An 18,669-nucleotide genomic window follows, 5' to 3' on the forward strand; every position below is an offset into this window, starting at 1 on the left:
GGATGTTACAAATACCAGCTCCCCATGGCACCATTCTGGGTAAACAAAAAAACCAGGAAGGAAACCAAAATTAAACCTAAAATCAAATCATAGAACCGTAAACCTATGTTGGAAAAATAGATTGGAGAAATAGAAGATGAAAATCAAAATCAAACCCAATGAAACCAATTTATACCCAAATCTAACAATAATTGTGTTTATATCTAAAAACAACATACATTGAAACAAAACCATACTAATTTCATTTTTATGCATAAATCTCAAGCAACAAAAAGAAAAATAAATTATGTACTAGAAGTTTTCAAATTTGTTTTTCAAATCAAGAAACTCATATGCTCAAATATATTGGGAATGATAGCTTTTGCAGCCCTAAAACCGATGAGGGGTGGTGTTTTAGGGTTCACGACCGACATAGGTGAAATGATTGAAGCATGAGAGAGCTTGGGGAAATACTTACTTTACACAATAAAAACTTTCAACGATGTAAGATAGACGTGTATCATCAAGATAAAAAGTAGGAGATGACGAATCATTTTCCAATGAAGCATTAGAGAAACCTATGTGTTGTCACATGGATGGAATTTGCCCAGCTCTAAAGGTGTCAACCAAAAATAAAAATTAGCTTAAAAAATATTGTTCATAAGCCGAGACGGATTTTAATATATTATATAACTATTGATAACCCATGTATTGCAGAGTTGGTCAACATTAATAAAACAACATAAAGACTATAAGAATAACAATCATTAATCATGCAAACAAATATTTTTTTTTACATAATTTATACAGTGTACGTATCTAATAATTTAAAGCATTTAACTTGATAGGTTTTTGATAGTTGTTTATTTATAGCATTTTGAGAACAGAATGTTGATTTTATGGGATTATATCTTTAACATCTAATTTTTAAGCTATTCGCTTTTGACCCTTGAGTTAAGATTTATTACAAGATTGGTCTCCAATGGCATTTTTGTAATAGTGGGTGCAGCATGGGTACGTTCGGTGTACTTGGCCCCGTGCTTGTACGCTGAGCGTATATTGGTACGCAGGGCGTACATAATTTGGACCAAACCCTAATATTTAGGGTTTGTGCACTATATAAGCACCATTGTAGTCCCAAAACCCTTCCTTTTATCAGCCGCCATCCCAAAATTGACCCTCCTTGCAAACCCTAATCTATTTTAAGCATTTTGAGCTTTTGCGTGAATTGTGGGCTTTATTGGTTGTAAAGGAAGATCATCAAGGAAGTGGCTTTGCTCTCAAGACTTTGGATCCAACATTTTCTCTTCGTTGTGCATCTTTTGGAGGTAAAAAGCCTCAACCTTGATGTATATTTCTTATGGATTTAGTTTTAGCTCAAAGTTGTCACCTTTTTGTCCTAAACTTGATCTTTGTGAGTAGAAGATACTCCAAGATTTTTGAGTTGTCCTTTCAAAGGTTTTCGGGTGTGGTAAGTCATAAAAATTTGTTCTTTGTCATTAGTTCCTTTCCATGCAAGGGCTAGATTGTCTTAGTGGATAAAGAAGCTAGGGTTTTTGGAGATAAGGTCTTAATAACCATGCTAAACCATAAAGTTGGAAACTTTATGGTTAAGGACATCTTTTTGAGCATAGATCTGGATTTTAGACGTAAGTGCTTAAGGATTAAACACTTAATGGTTAAAGTGGTGAGCAGTCGCGTACGCTAGACGTACCAAGGGGTACGATGTATGTATGTGGTTAACTCCCAAACTTTTGGTCAATCGTATAGACGCCCCGCGTACTCACTAAGTCAACTCGGTTGACTCAGCTGACTTTGACCTGGTTTTTTAATAGGGTTTGACCTAGGGGTATTTTAGGTATTTTGACCTGTATGCTGAGTTTGTGCCACTGAATTTATTAAGGTGAATGGTAAAGTTGATATCAGAACGGCGTATTATTCAGTTTACTCATATATCTGTGAGGTGAATCTTATCACTGTATATATGGGTCGAAGGCATCAATGTCGGCCCATTATTGTATTACTTAGAATGATAGTTGTTATGTGGTGTATATGTGATTGTATGTTGGGTTGATATACACCCCAGGGCAGGGCCCATTATAATATGTTCTATTTGAAATATACCCCACGACGGGGCCCACTGTAGTATTAAATAGACCCTAGGATGGGGCCCATATGTGTTGATCGGGTTGAAATACACCAAGGGCGAGGCCCTAGAGCGGGGCCCATATGTGTATATTGGGTTGGATTACACCCCAATGTTAAACCCAATTGTATGATTGACATGTGGTACTTTGGGGACTTCACTAAACTTTGTGCTTACAGTTTATGTTTGTGGTTTTAGGTACTTCCGTTTCGAAAGGGAAGAGTCTAATGTGATGACACAACACCCTTCCCTCTTGAATTCCACATTTGAAATAATTGTACTCAGATGTTTTGAGTATTATGACTTGGTGTTGATTTTAAACAATTAATGAATGATTTGATGGACTTTTAAATGAAAAATGTTATTATCGTTTTCGGGATGTTATAATATCATGATTTTTTGAGCCACATTTATTTTTGATTTATTGGGGTGTTGAAAATAACAAATATGTAACAATCTCATATTTATTTTTCTTACTGAGATAATTGGAATATAAATTGTTAAAAGGTTGTTGTATGTTCAAAATAGATTCTTTAAGGTGTAAAAGAAAAATTGCAGGTAAAAGAAGCACGCGGATTGTAATCTTGGATTAGGTCTAGTCCGGGTATTGATTGGATCAGTATATAGCTAGAGAGAGAATGAAGAGTTGTTCATTCAGTCGATATTTTTCAAATCAAAAGTTAGGGTTTCTAAAAGAGGGTTTCTCTTCGTCCCTTAGTCTCTCAGGTGTCCATCTATAATTTTTGAGTTTGATTATACTCTTTGTTTGTGTAATGATTTAGATGAGTTTATACTGGTTGTTGGATTAGATTAGGTTGAGTGTCTCAAATCAAGAGAGTAGATTAGGTTTTGTGTAGTGAGTTTTCAGTTGTAAGTTCTTGAAAACCTTTTGTTTCTTAATCCTCTAATGATATAAGAAATGTAGATGTTAGGAAACTTGTCTTGTTCAATTTTAACATGGGGGCAAATTTAAAATTAAGAAGCACACATTGCATAATATTAAATAAAATTTGTATTAGAATGACACCTCTCAAAAAAAAATTTAAAACTATTTTTTTATTATGATATGAATTATATTCTATGTATTTATTTATTTATTTATTGAGAAAGAAGATAAGCCATTAAACATGTCATAATGCATGTGAAAAACCCAATTTCAACTCTCTTTAGGTCAAATGAAATTAATACGAAAGATGGAAAAGAAAAGTTTCATAAAAATCCACGAAATCCTCGCTTGCTCTTATAATAATAACATGCCATGAATTTGAATACTTCATAATCACCATGAGCATTCAATTACAACAAACCCCCAATTTTAAATTACTGTAGAAGTCTTTTCTCCTGATCAAGTTCATCCCAAGCCTTCTTTCATCAAACTGTCGTGCATGCATTTTGTGCATGCCTCTACCAACTCAAATTGTCTCTCTATAGTTCATCAAGCAACCGTCAAATACACAGTAGGTTTTTCAGAATCTGTTACTATTATGTGTGTGCGTGTATGAAAGGGTGCATTTTTATTTAGTCGATCAGCTCCGGTTTTGGAACTTCGATGATTTTCAGTGTTTTTTGTGATATATTTGTTGTTAAGGGAATTGGGTTTTTTTTCCCGATTGATGAATTTTATTAGGGTTTTAAATTGGGGTTTTTGCATGGATAGATATTAGAAGAAGATCTGGAGATTTGGATTAGAGATATTTGAGGGTCAAATGTCGTCGCCGGCGAGGATCTGCATGAACGGATTGTGCGGGGCAACGACGACTTCTCAATGGAAGAGAGGTTGGCCCATGAAAGCCGGCGGTTTTGCTACTCTCTGCTACGCCTGCGGGTATGCACTTTTGATCCCAATTTTACCCTTCGCCTTTTCCCAAATTTACACGATCAGCGTTATGTACAGGTGTTGACATAATTCATAGTCATGAAGGAATTCAGATGTTAAAAACCCCTAATAAAGAACTGAGCTCACTTTTCAAAGCATTGAACTTGTTCTACATTGCAAACAAATCATCTTTCTTGCAAAATGATACCAAATCTATTTCTAACAAAAGATGCCAAAAAGATTGTTGTTTCTGCATTCACATTTTCAAAAATGTCCAAAATTACCCATTTTTGCAATAATTTTCGCCGAAAATCACCCCAATATACTTTTCATACTTGTATTTACGTTCATGATTCATATCTGAAGGTGGACATTCTCTTATCTTTTCTTGCTTGTATTGACGCCCTATGACAAATACCTTGGATCAAGACTATGTTCTTGTTGATCTTTATCTTTATACGATCATAATTTCTATAGATAATAAAAAAATGATTTTGTTTGGGTTAAGGTATATAATGACATGAGATTTATAAGATGGTCTAATCTTTTATCAAGAAGTTGTCCCTATGGTATTTGTCTATTCATTTATACATCCGGTTTTATTTACATCAATTGTTTGTGGATTATATTTTTCTTTTATGTGATCTATGTGGAGTGCAGAACTGTATATGATAATGTACGCTACTGTGAACGCTTCCACCTTAATGAGTCAGGTTGGAGAGAATGCAATTCTTGTGAGAAGGTAATTTCAGATTCCACAATTCTTGAAATCTATAAGCCTACATACTGATTATCTGTTCTACTCACCAATTCTTTCATTGTAGCCTGTTCATTGTGGATGCGTTGTTTCAAAATATCTTCATGAATGCCTTGATTTTGGAGGGATATTGTGTATAAAATGCTTAAGAGCCAAGGCAATCCAACCCAAAAAGCAGGTAATCTTTTCTTCAATAACTTAAATTATCATGCATTGATACACATTATGTAAATATCAAACACAATAACATCTTCTGCCAGTTTGCAACAATATGAAACACCTTTAAGTTTCTAAAATTTACCTGTTTGACCCCTTGAAGATACGATTTAACCCAAATGAACCCAATTCGTGGAAATCTAAAGTCTTGTACTTGATGTCTCAAATCTTTCAGTCGATTGTTAACGAGATTCCAAATGGCTTTGCTCGGTTTTCTGCCACCTGGCAACCCTCCATCTTTGATAAAGGAAAGCTCACACAGTTAACAAGGGAAGGGTTAGAGAAGCATCAACACACATCTTCCACTTCAACCATTGGTCTTCAATTTAGACAAGATGAAAAGACACCCTCTTCTAGTAAAGATGTTGGTTCAAGCTTTTTGAAACCATTAACTTTGCCTTCAATCTTTCCAACCCAATTACCTGATAACACCAAACCAAATTTAGGGTTGAAATCAACATATGAACAATCTTCAGGGTTTGCTTTGAGTTCTTCCATTAGTTCCATACTCCCTACTTATAATGGGGCTGCAGTACAAGAAAAAGCTGGTTTGGTCAAACAAGAGCAAAAACCTCGTCCAAAACCATCAAAATCAGGAGTTAGTGTAAAGTCACAGCCAAACAAAGGGGTGGTGGGTGCGGATAATCTAGTTGCTAGACCACCGGCTGAAGGACGGGGACGCGGTCAGTTGCTTCCGAGGTACTGGCCAAAGATCACTGACCAAGAACTTTTGCAAATATCTGGAGAGTATCCTTTCTTAATATTAATATTCACACATGCATTGATGTTAATGGGATAAGAATTGCAATCTTTTTGTCTCACCCAAAAAGGTGGAACAAGGTGAGACATAGACTCGCTCTCGATCTCTTGTTTGTCAAAAGACGAAAACGCCCTCCTCGTCCCCATCATAAAAAAGAACCCTAGAAAGCTTGTCCAGTCCTGTTCCATCATGGCATGTGTAACAAACGCAGTGCGTTTGTTACACATAAATTGATGGGATGGAACAGGACTGGACAAGTTTTCTAGGGTTTCTTTTTTGATGATGAGGACGAGGAGGGTGTTTTCGTCTTTTGACAAACGAGAGATCGAGAGCGAGTCTATGGCTCACCTCGTTCCACCTTTTTGGGTGGGACAAAAAGATTGCAATTCTTGTCCCATTGACATCAATCCCAGTGTAAAAACGAGGTCTGAAGATTCCTGTGTGGACATATGTAAAAAAAAGTTTTTTTTTTGGTTGCCTTAATGAGATTGTGTTAGCTTGAATTCAAACTGCACTGTTACTCCGCTATTCGAGAAGGTTCTGAGTGCAAGTGATGCTGGTCGAATTGGTCGTTTGGTTCTACCAAAAGCATGTGCTGAAGTGGGTTTACATTCTTGATTCTTCTTTTAATTTTTCCTTAAATTTCTATTATCTGATTGTATTGTAAGCTCAAAGTTACTGATAATGAAATGTTGTTGCAGGCATATTTTCCGGCTATAGATCAATCAGAAGGTTTACCAATAAAGATCCGGGATATAAAAGGGAAAGAGTGGACATTTCAGTTCAGATTTTGGCCCAATAACAACAGTCGAATGTATGTTTTAGAGGGCGTAACCCCCTGCATACAAAACATGCAATTGCAAGCTGGCGACACTGGTATCCTTTTTCAGTTATCTATACTCTATAGTTAACTTATTATTATCTTTATGCAATTACAGATATTCATTATTCTCATTAATTTAATTTAATTTTTTGTAGTGATATTTAGTCGGTTAGAACCAGATGATAAACTCATAATAGGATTTCGAAAGGCACCATTTTCTGCTGAATTAATAACTATTCCTAATACTGCTAATGATGGAGCTCTTATATCTACAGGGAATGAAAACTTATCAACAGTAAGTGCTTACACTAATCCTTTTTTCATTTTTGGTCTCTTGTAGCATCATACTTTCATTTGAAAAGGATCTTTCTGTTTGTTTTACTTCACTTTTGCTTATTGACATTTACCTTTTTTTGGCAAAGAATATCGAGCAGGAAGTGATTCATGAGAAAAAGAAGGCACGAAATATAGGGTCAAAAAGCAAGAGGCTACACATGCATTGTGAAGATGCAATGGAGCTCAAGTTTACATGGGAAGAAATGCAGGAATTCCTCAGGCCACCTCCTTCTATTAAGCCAACAGTTGTCATGATAGAAAATTGTGAATTGGAAGAATACAATGTAAGTATTTCACATAAAGTCGTATTTTAGATCGGGGTAAATGCAAGAAATAGCAATGTACTTTCATTTATTTGTGTATTATAGCATCCTACTTTCATTTATTTTTATTAGAAAATTGTATTTCCATTTTTTTTCTTGTTAGGACATTATGCTTTGAAAAATCTATCCAATTATAGGAGTTAAAATTGCTTTGTATTTGGATGATGTTGCTATAATTGGGTGCATTTTTTTTTAAAGTTTAATGTTGTAATAGGAAGGAGTAAAAGTACAATGCTATAATAAACAAATCAATGAAAGTATGTTGCTATTTCTTTCTTTTAACCTTTTTAGATTTTTCAGCTGTTTTATGTTTTGGGTTAATGGTTTGTGGCTTCATTCAGGAACCACCAGTTTTTGGCAAGAAGACCATATTCACAACAAATGCATCCCGGTAATGTGTTCTTTTATTGTTTAGAGCAGTTGAAAAATATTAACAAGCATGGTATAAAATATGCTTAGCATTTGACTCACAAAGTCAAAATTGAAGTTCAAAGTAACACATTTGACTCCCAAAGTCAACATTTAACAGTTTTTCTGTAAAGAATGGTGTATTAGTTATGCAACAAAGTTACCCTTTTTCACTAGTTTATGCAGCTGAGTAGATTTCTGATCAATTTATGTATTTTTACTTGTTACCAATTTTTACAACCAAATTGGTAAAATAATGCTTAAATTGTTATTAAATTAAAAATGGTTGCATAAGAGCCACTTTGTTGAATAATTGATTAACAAGTTCAACTTCATATTGCATAAATAAGCAATTTACTCATCTTCTTAAGTATATAATATATATTTCTTTTTGGAATTAATTAATCATAATTGTTCTCTAGGCTACAAGAACAATGGGTTCAATGTGATAGTTGCTCCAAATGGAGAAAGTTACCTTCAGATGTTCTTATTCCTTCCAAATGGACATGCTCTGATAATGTTTCTGATCCAAACAGGTATCTATCTATCTATCTTATTTGCCCAATTTAATTTTTTAAATATCATCTATGTAATCCAACAATGGATAATATGTGTTCCAGGTGTTCCTGTTCAGCCCCTGAGGAGAGAGGAGTAGGAGATTTGAACCGAATCTTGAAATTTGGCAAGGGTACAAATCCTACTACTCTTTTACACTGTACATGTACATGACATGACAAAACAAATTGTACTATGTTTATAACAAACACTATATCCTAATCTTTGAAACTTTTGATTTTTACTTATTCTTTTACAGAATCCAAGAAGCGAAAAGTTGCGGAAAATTGTGGGACCCAAGAACCGAAAGTAGAGCCTACCGGATTGGACGCGTTAGCCACGGTTGCAGTATTAGGAGCAAACCCTAATGAAGCATGCGCCACCACAAGACACCCGCGGCATCGACCCGGTTGCAGTTGCATCGTATGCATTCAACCCCCGAGTGGAAAAGGAAACCACAAACCAAATTGCATTTGCAATGTCTGTTCCACAGTAAGGCGGCGTTTCAAAACCCTAATGCTACGTAAGCGGAAACGCCTATTGGAACAGGAATCCGATGAGGCCCGGAAATCATCCGTTCCGGTTAACATCGGAATGGAATCGGGCGAAGGGGTTGGAATTGGAACCGAGGTGATTAGTGAGAGTAGCAATAAAGGTCAAGAATTGGATCTGAATTGTGACCCAAAGGAAGAAGAGATGATGCTAGCTTTTACTGCCAGTGCTTCTGAGATCCCTCCAGAGTGGCATGACATGCTTGCAAAACTTGTACCCCAAGGTACAACCGACATGAAAGAGGAGCCTATTATAACAACCAACAAGGTCATTGAAGGTAGTTGATTCTGGTTCTGGGGTTTAGTTGTTGAAATCGGTTTTCCTAAATATTTGTTTATTTTACCATTTTACCCTACAGGAGTGGGACATCTAGAGCTTTTATGAAACAAGAATCAGTTGGCTTTTCCCTTTTCTTCTTGCTTCTATATGTGTTAAGATGAGTGACGTAACACTTTAAATACATATAAGTATATATATATATATATTCTCTTTAAGTTGATTGCTCGTTGCCTTGTAATTTATTTTTTTACTGGTTATTTTTAAAAGCAAATTTAGGTTATCCCTTTTATGCAATTAGTTGGAAATAACTAAACACAATCAAGGACGTGTGAAAAACACTATCCTCAAGGATAATTAGCATCCACTATATCGTTGTTAGGTTCTTAAGGATAATTAGCTTCCATTATTTCGTTGATAGGTTCTAAAACCCTCCAAGGACCTCCTTGAATCTTGAAGATGTAGGCAACGATCCAACACTCTTCTCTAATAAACATGACAAAATGCATTCATATTGTGAAGAAGATGGAACAATAATAAAAGAAAATGAAGGCATTAGTCATGTATTTATAGCACAAGTTCCAAAAGTTGCAATGGTTCATAGTTAACCAAAAAAACCACAATCCGGTTTTCCCTCCAAAACTAACTGGAAAATTGTCAACCGAAATTTAATAGAAAACAAGGAACATTTCTATAATTTAGTGAAACACATGGACCATTTATGTAAATTATCTAATAGACAGGGACCATATCTATAATTATATGAAACATAAGAGCCATTTTTGTAGGAAAGGACCATTTATGTAATTTTTTAAACATATGGACCATACCTGTAAAAATAATTATGTACAGAGACCTATTCTGTAAATTATAGGGACCATTTTATAATTTGTTTTACATGTAGGGTCCATTTTGTAAGTTAGAGAGACCATTTTTGCAGAGAATTTTTTTGGCAGGAACTATTTGGATGAATCGAATCCCTTGGGAATTGCAAGCTTATGGCTTTTCGGTAAAATAGTTTACTTGTATAATTTAATTTTATAATTAGTTGTCCGTTAAACTCTAGGACAAAAAATGTAAAGAATTTTAAATGCTAGTCTTTGATTAATAGTATAATCCCACAACTATATAGCAATCGCCAAGACCCTTACGCCCTCTTCTCTAGTTTTTTTTACACCCCGCTTCCGAGTTGTAGCAAAGAAAAGAAGAGAAGAGAAAAGAAAGTAAGGAGAGAAAAGAAGAGAAAAGAAAGGAAAAAAAAAATTGTCATTTGTGCTCCCGAGTTGGAGAGAAATGGAAGGAAAGTTAAACATTTTGTTCTTTCTTTTCAAATCCTCCCAAATCGGGAGGAAAGGTAGGAGGGAAAGTTTTCCTTCCATTTCCTTCCACTTCCTTCTTTTAATGAAACTCGGGAGCACCATTCTCTCTTGCTTTCCTCTCATTTCCTTCCATTTCCTTTCTTTTCTCTCTTTAAGTTGAACTCGGGAGCGGGGTGTTAGAAAAGAAGGGAAGGAAGGAATACTAACCTTTTTCTTTCATTCTCCTTCATTTTTCTTTTCCTCCTCTCCTTTTCCATGCAATTATCCCAAAAATAAAATGAAAGAAAATTTTAAAGAATAAGTTTTTTCTCCCTTCCCAATTTCTTTATTTCTTTCCCTTTCTTTTCTTACATGAAACTTGAGAACATGCTTCCTTTTCTTTCCTTTCCTTTCCTTTCATTCTCTTCCCCTCCTTAAAAAAATCAAGAGCACATATTTCCTCTCATTTCCTTCCCTTCCCCCTCCTTAGAAAAAACAACTCAAGAACACTCATTTTCTCTCATTTCCTCCCTTTTTCTTCTTTAAAAAAACTCGAGAACAAAATTACTTTTCAAGTATTCGAATGAGACTTGAACTAATAAAACCCACAAAAGCTTTCTTTATGTACATATGTGGAACTCATTGATAAAACAAGATAACAACCGCACTTCAAATTATGTGATAAATACTATATCCCCCTCTTATGATTTATCACCAACATACGATTAATTATGCTTAGATTAAGGTAGCTTTCGCTTTGAACATCAACTAGTGCATACTTCTCAAGAAGCCTAACAAAATCAATGGTAGCTTAAAACATTTAAGCCATGATTCTATAAGTTAGATTCAAAGAAATAACATACATGACTAGTCAATCCATGTTCATGAACAAGGGAGCACTTTTATGGTCATGCTTTAGTCCCAATTTCATGGACACCTACCAAAGCAAAGTAAACATTTGCTCATGCTAGAGCGACACCACTCTTGGTGTCTCCATAGGTGAAACCCCTTTAATTACCAAAACCAATGCTATCTCATGTTTAACGCATTGGTTCCTACATCTAGCGAGTTGAACATTAATCCTGTAAAATGAGTTTAAGTCAAAAGTTATAAATAAATTATAACGATCGGTGGTATAAGATGTGTTTATGTCAAAGCCAAAAAGATTATGACAATCAATAAACAATTTTCAAACTTAATCTTTAACATCCCTAATTTATGTCTAACGTATTTGAGTTTTTAAGTTGGTTATATTTTTGTGGACTTTATTCTCATCATAATATTAAAAGATTTATTGTAGTTGAATGCTTTAACTATATATCAACAAATGGATAGATCGCTTGAACAGTTGTTTATGTATATATCATGTCATATATATCTTCTTAATATTTAACAAAATACATTAACTGAATTTTTATTAGTGTTAATTATCAATCAATATTACTAATAAATTAATAAATATATGCTATTATTTTTAATACCCATGTGTCAGTAAAATATTTATAATTATATATTTTGTAAAGTATGGTTTTAATATTTCAATAACATAAATTTAACAAATTATATAAAACAAAAATAAAATAAAGATATAGGTTAGAATTCAATAATAAAATTTAAGTTATTTAAAAAAGAAAATTAAAGATATATTTATATATTTAAGAAAAGCTATTCATTTTGTAATTTTATAATTTTGTAAATATAAAAGTAACACTTTATTTGATCGGTGAAAATACAAAAGCAGGAATAGTAATAATCTATAGTTAGCTTTGAACTCGCGTCGTCCCATATCGACAGGGACAAGAGCCTGGGAGTCGTTTATATTGTGAAGCTCTGCAAGCATTATCGTCCCTTCGGGGACATCCGATAAAATTGGAACGATACAGAGAAGATTAGCATGGCCCCTGCGCAAGGATGACACGCACAAATCGAGAAATGGTCCAAATTTTTTTTTCTACCCCTTCTTCGTCTTCGCTGAAACCCTAATTTCCAGTCTAATCTGACAGTGATTTCAAGCGGAGTTTGCGGTTTGGACGTTTTTTTTGTCTGATTACCTTATTCTTTTTGTTGAACTACAACATCGTATTCACGAAAACACCAGTGAAGCGGCCATTAACGGATTTGATGAGGTACGCATCAAAATTCGAGTCGAGTCTTCGGAAACTATGTTCAAGCTGTGTATGTTCACTTACTACCAGATGTGTTGAACTTTAGTTTCTTAGTTTTTCAATCACACTGACAGTTCAGTTTCCCAATACATTTTTCTGCATATTGTTAACTCAAATTGGGGTATTTGAAGTTGTTTTATCAAGTAAACTGCAATTTATGATCATGATACTTTTGTTAAGTTTAAGCTGTTTCATGAATCTGGTCGATTTGTTAGCGATGGGAATCTCAAATCGGTGTTCGATCGACACAGCTTGAAAGAATTTAGCATTTTTTATTATACTTCATGTCTAGTGTTTGTTGTTGCTTCGATATTCTTCTTGCTTTACTGTAACTACATATATATTGGTCTTGAAATTATCTGGTTTGGTTCTTGAATCTTGATCTTGTGTTATACCTCATTTGAATTTGATAGGTTTATGTTTTCTGTAGTGATGGGTTTTACTCCAAATTTCAACCCTCGATTAAAACCAGAAAAAAAACTTGATTTCAACAAGAAAAATAAAATCAACACAAGATTTCTAACAAACTGCATCAAATTTAGAAAAAAAAAAATATAAGACATGATTTCAACATGCATCAAACAAAGAAAGATCAAAACCTTATTTATAACATCTATTTGTTTGTTTTTCAATATTCATTTCATCTCTATTTTGAGATCGATTTTTACATGCTTGATTTTGGTTTTCCTTGGTTTCCATTATAGACTTTTTTGGATTTATCTTGTCATTTCTAAAGAAAACCAATATTGTTTTTTTTTTTTTTTTTTTACAATAAAAAGGTTTTTAGTGTTTTTAATGAAGGTATATGCTCAAATGAGTCCTAAATGGTGGGATGATGAACTTAATGTTTGGTCAATGAAGTCTCAAAGAGTATGAGGTTTAGGGTTTGAGGAATTGGATTTAGCTAGTTGAAAACCCAGTAGCTCCAATTTTGTGTTTATGAAATATTTATTTTATGTATGGCTCTCATTTTAATAGCTTTCTTACAACGAACTTATAAACATCTTGAGATTGGTAATATTATGTGAAGGTAACAAAAAGTCATGCCATACTTGCTTCATTTGGTTGTGATTCCCTTCTACACATCCTCCCTCTACTTTGATTTTGGTTTTCTGTTTTAGGGTTTTGGACATACCTTCAGTTGTGACCCTATCATCTTCAACAGTTATTTTTTCACTTAACGACTTGCTGCTATAAATGATAAGCAACAAAAGACGTGGTTATTGGTGATGATGTAGTCAACCCAACCAATGATGTTACAAATAGTGCCATGGGATTTTAAAATTGTCAATAAGCTTTATAACGGATTTTTACAAGATTTTTGACTGGAAAATTGAGAGATAGGGATCACTTCTCACAGTGTATGATTCTTAGTTTAAAAAAGTAAACGAAAATATGCATTCTTCCCATGGTGTATTCCTGTTGGATATCTAAACTCTTTGTGTCATGTAGCTCCAATTGGATATAATCTAAATTCTTAAAATTATATTATTTTTAGTTACGCCTTCATCTGGTTGTTTCTCTCATGATTCATGAATATGTTCAGTTTTTCTTTTTTCTAACCTTATAAATGAAAAAGATTTGTGCCACATGTCATCTTCTCCAAGCATTTGCCACACTACAAATATTTCTTTCCTTCCCTTTTTAATCCAATATCATTCATCTTCTGATAACAATTCCAAATTTATACAATTTTGAATGAAAGGAATTCAATATAGCGTGATATCAATCACGTTATTTCTGTAGTGTTATCCTTTCCATAATATATTTTCAAAATGATGTTATATATACGATTTCCTACTTATTGTAATGTTATTCTTAGTAGCCGATTTTATTTGATTGTTCTTCAAATCCTTTCCGTTGCATAATCATAATCGACTACACAACCATCTACACAAGGTTAGCAAATTGATTTCGTGAATTATGATAGATTTTATTGAATGTATTTGTGTGTTCTACGGGCATTTTGTTTTAATGTGACCTTCTATTGCAAATCAGTTGAGTATTTGAATATGCAAAGTCTACGTAATTTTGTTCTATTTTCGCTGCATTGGTCCTGTTGATATAAGTCTACTATTCAAAGCCTTTTGGATGTTGGAATGCATATATGGTGTTCAATAGAATGCCTCAAAGAAAGAAATGTTGACACCAATTAGTCAATTACATTTTAATTATTTGATTTGGTTCTCTATTGGATGCATTGGTTCCTGTTGTCAGAAAAGTTTAATTTTAATCTTTTTGTTGTACATTAACTGGTTGATCGGATTGTTTAATTACATAGTAGGGATGATACATATGGTTGATTTTACGAAGCAAGAGTGGTTATTGATATGACGTTAAATAATTATTAGATAATGAACTTGCACATAAGGGTATTTAGGACATTTCACCATGTCTTTCCTTAAATGCCCCTGATTTCTATTTCTATACATGAAGGAATTTTAAAGGTTGAATAACTTTGTTTACAATGATTACATATTGTAACACAAGGAAATGGGAATTCAACGATTTAGGATTTTCTAATTTTTTTTATTATTATTGTTAGTTTATTAGCTAATCTCTGAACCTGTATAATGGCTTTCTTTAAATGCCTCTAATTTCGTTTTATAGTTTATCTCCATGTAAAAAGTTCAAATCTATTTTGAAACACGATTATTTAGAGTTATTTAGATGATAATATCGATGTACTGATACTCCTAGCAAATACCCCAATCAAATGTAATTTCATCTACAGATACATTTTGGATTATATAATGTATCATAGGGCAATGAAAGTAACTAAAAGGGTATTAGTAGACGGATGTAAATACATAAAGCATGGAGAGTTATCATTCCAGTTTTGACATCATGCCAATAATGGCAGCACAGTAACTGCGTTTATATGTGCAGGGGCATATTCGTCTATTTGCAGGGGGATATTTGTCTATTTGCTATGCTGTTTTGACATCATTCCATGCTGTTTTTTTATGTGTACACATGAAACTATGTGTACGCATGAAACTGTGTTTATAGAAAATTCGAGCAACTTTAATTTCATAAAGAAACAGTGCAAGGGCATATTGGTCAATTTGCTTTGAATTTAATATGTGTATCATTATATGTTGTTTGCTTTGTGTGTAGGTATGTAACTATGTTTATGTGTAATTCGAGCAAGTTTAACTGATGAAATTAGTTAACTTTCTAAGGTAAAAATTATTTAACTGAGGTTTTGAAACTCTTTACAAACTTTAATTATGATTATATTAATAAAAGAAATTTTTTATTAGAGTATAGTTGATTTTTGAATTTTTGTTCCCTAAAATAGTCATATTGCTTGGAAGACAACATGTTGCAAGGTCTAACTTCTATTCTTGTTGAATTCCACATTGAAAGAAATTCAATTGCAATGTATTTGACTTTGCAGACAACCAAAATCAACCCTGGTAAAAAATCAAAAATAGAAACGTAAGTTGTTTGGAAGGAATGAAATCTGTCAAAGGAATTGGAATCTAATGATTGCTTTGATCACAAAGATAATGTAACGATTTGTTACATTCCATGATCCTATTTGGCTGGCATGTAGGAATGCAAATTGTTGAGTTTATATTTAAATATATGTAGAGTGTTAACTCTACTATTATGTGAATATATGATTAAAGAAATATTTGTTTTTCAAAATGAACTTTTAGTGCAGCCACAACTTGAAAGTACACTGCTCTAATTGGTAAATTATTCAAAGGAAAATACTTAGATAAGTAAAAAATGTAAAGATTTCTGGAACAAGATGTCTTTATAAAAAAATATTTGAAAGTAAAGCTGTGGTAATAGTAAAAAAAAACTATAAAAATGCAATGTTTTAATTAGGATAATTTTTCATAACAAATGTATTTTTAATAAGAAAACTGAAAATACAATGCTCTAATTGGTAAATTTTTCAAAGTAAAAATCGTAAATTTTTTTTTATAAATAATGTCTTGATAAAAGAATATTTTAAAACAAAAAGGGTGCAATCGTAAATAAAAAAACCCTAAAAGTATGTAATGCTTTAACTAAGATGATAAATGAATATTTGAATGTAAAAATATTGTAATAGTAAAACAAAACTAAAAAAATGCAATGCTTTAATTGAGATGATGTTTCAAAAAAACAAATGTGTTTTTAATAAGAAAATTTAAAGTAAAATGCCTAGATAATTAAAAAATGTGATGATTTTTGTAAAAATTATATCGACAAAAGAATATTTGAAACTAAAAATGTTTGAAAAATAAAAAACTAAAAAAAATGTAATGCTTTAATTGGGACGGTTTTTGTAAAAATGTCTACAAAAGACTATTTGAATGTAAAATTATTGTAATACGAAAAAAAAAAGTAAAAATGTGCAATCTCATAAAATGAGATGAATTTTCAAAAGAATTGCGATTTGATAGATTTTTCAAACTAAAATACATGGTAAGAATTCTTTTTGACATTTACAATGTTGTAACCAAAAGAAAACTGAAAAAGCATAGTCCTATAATTAGAAGATTTTTCAAAATAAAATGATGTAGAATGCAATGCTATAAATCATAGATTTTTCAAGTAACATGCATTTATTAGAAAAAATGGATAGATTTTTCAAAGTAACATGATATTATAAGAAAAAAAAAACATGTAAGTTACAACACAATAACAGAAATAAAATTGAAAAGTGCAGAGTTATAAATATGTTGATTTTTCAAAGGTAAATATACTTATAATAATAAAACTGAAAACGCAATGCAATAATTCATAGATTTTTCAATGTTGTGGTAGAAAGAAACATATTGAAAGTGCAATGCTAAAATAGGGTTGATTTTTCAACAAGATATGTGCTTAAAATAAGAAAAGTGAAAATACAATGTTATAACTGATAGATTATTCAAAGTAAAATGACTTGATAATGAAATTTTTTGAATGTTTTAATGTTGTAACATTAAGAAAAAAGCAATGTTATAAATGAGTTGAGTTTTCAAGGGTAAATGTTCTTATAAGAAAAAAATTGTAAATACAATGCTATAATTGTTAGATTTTTCAAAGTAAAATGCCTTAATAAAAAAATTGATAGATTAAAGTAAAATGATTTAATAAGATTAAAAAAATAAGTTGTAATGTTGTAACTAAAAGAAAACAATTGGGTTGATTTTTCAAAGAGACATGTGCTTATAATTGGTAGATTTTTCAAAGGAAAATGCCTTTATAAATAAAATGAAAAAACTTTCAAGTAAAAAGATTTGATAAAATTTTTAGACTTGATAAAATAAAATATGAAAAGTTGAGAGACTTTTCAAGTAAAAAGATTTGATAAGACTTTTTAGACTTAAAATTGGTAGATTTTTCTAAGTAAAAGTTGTAATTATGGATTGTTCAAAAAAATAAAGTGCTTTGAAGAGCAAAAAAACCAGGATAAATTTCTAAAGTAAAATGTCATGATAAGAAAAAAGTTGATAGTCCTTTTAGACTTATAAAATAAAATATAAAAGTAATAATGTTGAACAAACAGAAAACTGCAAAATGTAATGCTATAAAATGTTGGCAAAGAAAAAAAAAATAGCTTCTTCAAAATAAAATCTCTAGATATAACAAAATTTCAAGGAATTTTTCAAAATAACATGCCTTGATGAGAAAAGAATTAATATTTTTTCAAAGTAAAAAAATTGGATAGATTTTTACAGGTAAAGTGACTTGATAGATAAAATGCATTGATAGCAAAAAAGTATAATAATATAAAAGGAAAATTTTGAAATAAAATGCGCTAACAAGAATTTTTAATAAAATGTCTTGATAAACGAATATTTGAAAGTAAAAATATTGTAATAGAAAAAAATTCTTAAAAAGTGCAATGCTCTTATTGGGATGATTTTTTCAAATGGAAATATTTTTTTTATTAATATAACTTAAAGTAAAATGCTATAATTGGTACAAAGGAAAATCTGCTTTTAATAATAAAACTAAAGCTACAATGCTATAACGGGTAAATAGCTAAAAGTAGAAGGCTTAGATATGTAAAAAATTGTAAAGTTTTTTTATAAAACTTTGTCTTGATAAAAGAATATTTGAAATTAAAAATTTTATAAAGGATATAAAAAACTAAAAAAGTGAAAAGTTGTAATTGGGATAATTTTCAAAGAAAAAACGTGCATTTAATAAGAAAACTGAAAATACAAGGCTATAATAGGTAAATTTTTCAATGTAAAATGCCTAGAATATAAAAAATGCACAAATTTTTGTAAAAAATGTCTTGACAAAAGAATTAATTGCAAGT

General features: G+C 31.9%; 1 protein-coding gene, 1 long non-coding RNA gene and 1 other non-coding gene across 3 annotated transcripts; all 3 read left to right on the plus strand.

Moving 5' to 3' along the window:
• The first annotated feature begins 3,302 nt into the window (after positions 1–3,302).
• Positions 3,303–9,170, plus strand: LOC111878746 (B3 domain-containing transcription repressor VAL1). Its single transcript, XM_023875251.2, has 14 exons — positions 3,303–3,582; positions 3,783–3,950; positions 4,602–4,683; positions 4,766–4,876; positions 5,090–5,661; positions 6,172–6,274; positions 6,376–6,550; positions 6,653–6,792; positions 6,920–7,117; positions 7,498–7,547; positions 7,987–8,100; positions 8,185–8,252; positions 8,379–8,948; positions 9,030–9,170. Exons 2-14 carry the CDS (start codon positions 3,832–3,834, stop codon positions 9,053–9,055), a joined length of 2,328 nt encoding a protein of 775 aa, XP_023731019.1. The 5' UTR covers positions 3,303–3,582; positions 3,783–3,831; the 3' UTR covers positions 9,056–9,170.
• Positions 9,171–12,003: 2,833 nt separating this feature from the next.
• LOC111878755 (uncharacterized) lies at positions 12,004–15,680 on the plus strand. The gene is made up of 2 exons (XR_002845897.2): positions 12,004–12,371; positions 15,300–15,680. It is a non-coding gene; the product is annotated as an uncharacterized LOC111878755 (long non-coding RNA).
• Positions 12,090–12,192, plus strand: LOC111878799 (U6 spliceosomal RNA). The gene has a single exon (XR_002845938.1). It is a non-coding gene; the product is annotated as a U6 spliceosomal RNA (small nuclear RNA).
• Positions 15,681–18,669: the final 2,989 nt, after the last annotated feature.

This window comes from Lactuca sativa, chromosome 5 (assembly GCF_002870075.4).
Source record: "Lactuca sativa cultivar Salinas chromosome 5, Lsat_Salinas_v11, whole genome shotgun sequence".
In the NCBI taxonomy this organism is placed as follows: domain Eukaryota; kingdom Viridiplantae; phylum Streptophyta; class Magnoliopsida; order Asterales; family Asteraceae; genus Lactuca; species Lactuca sativa.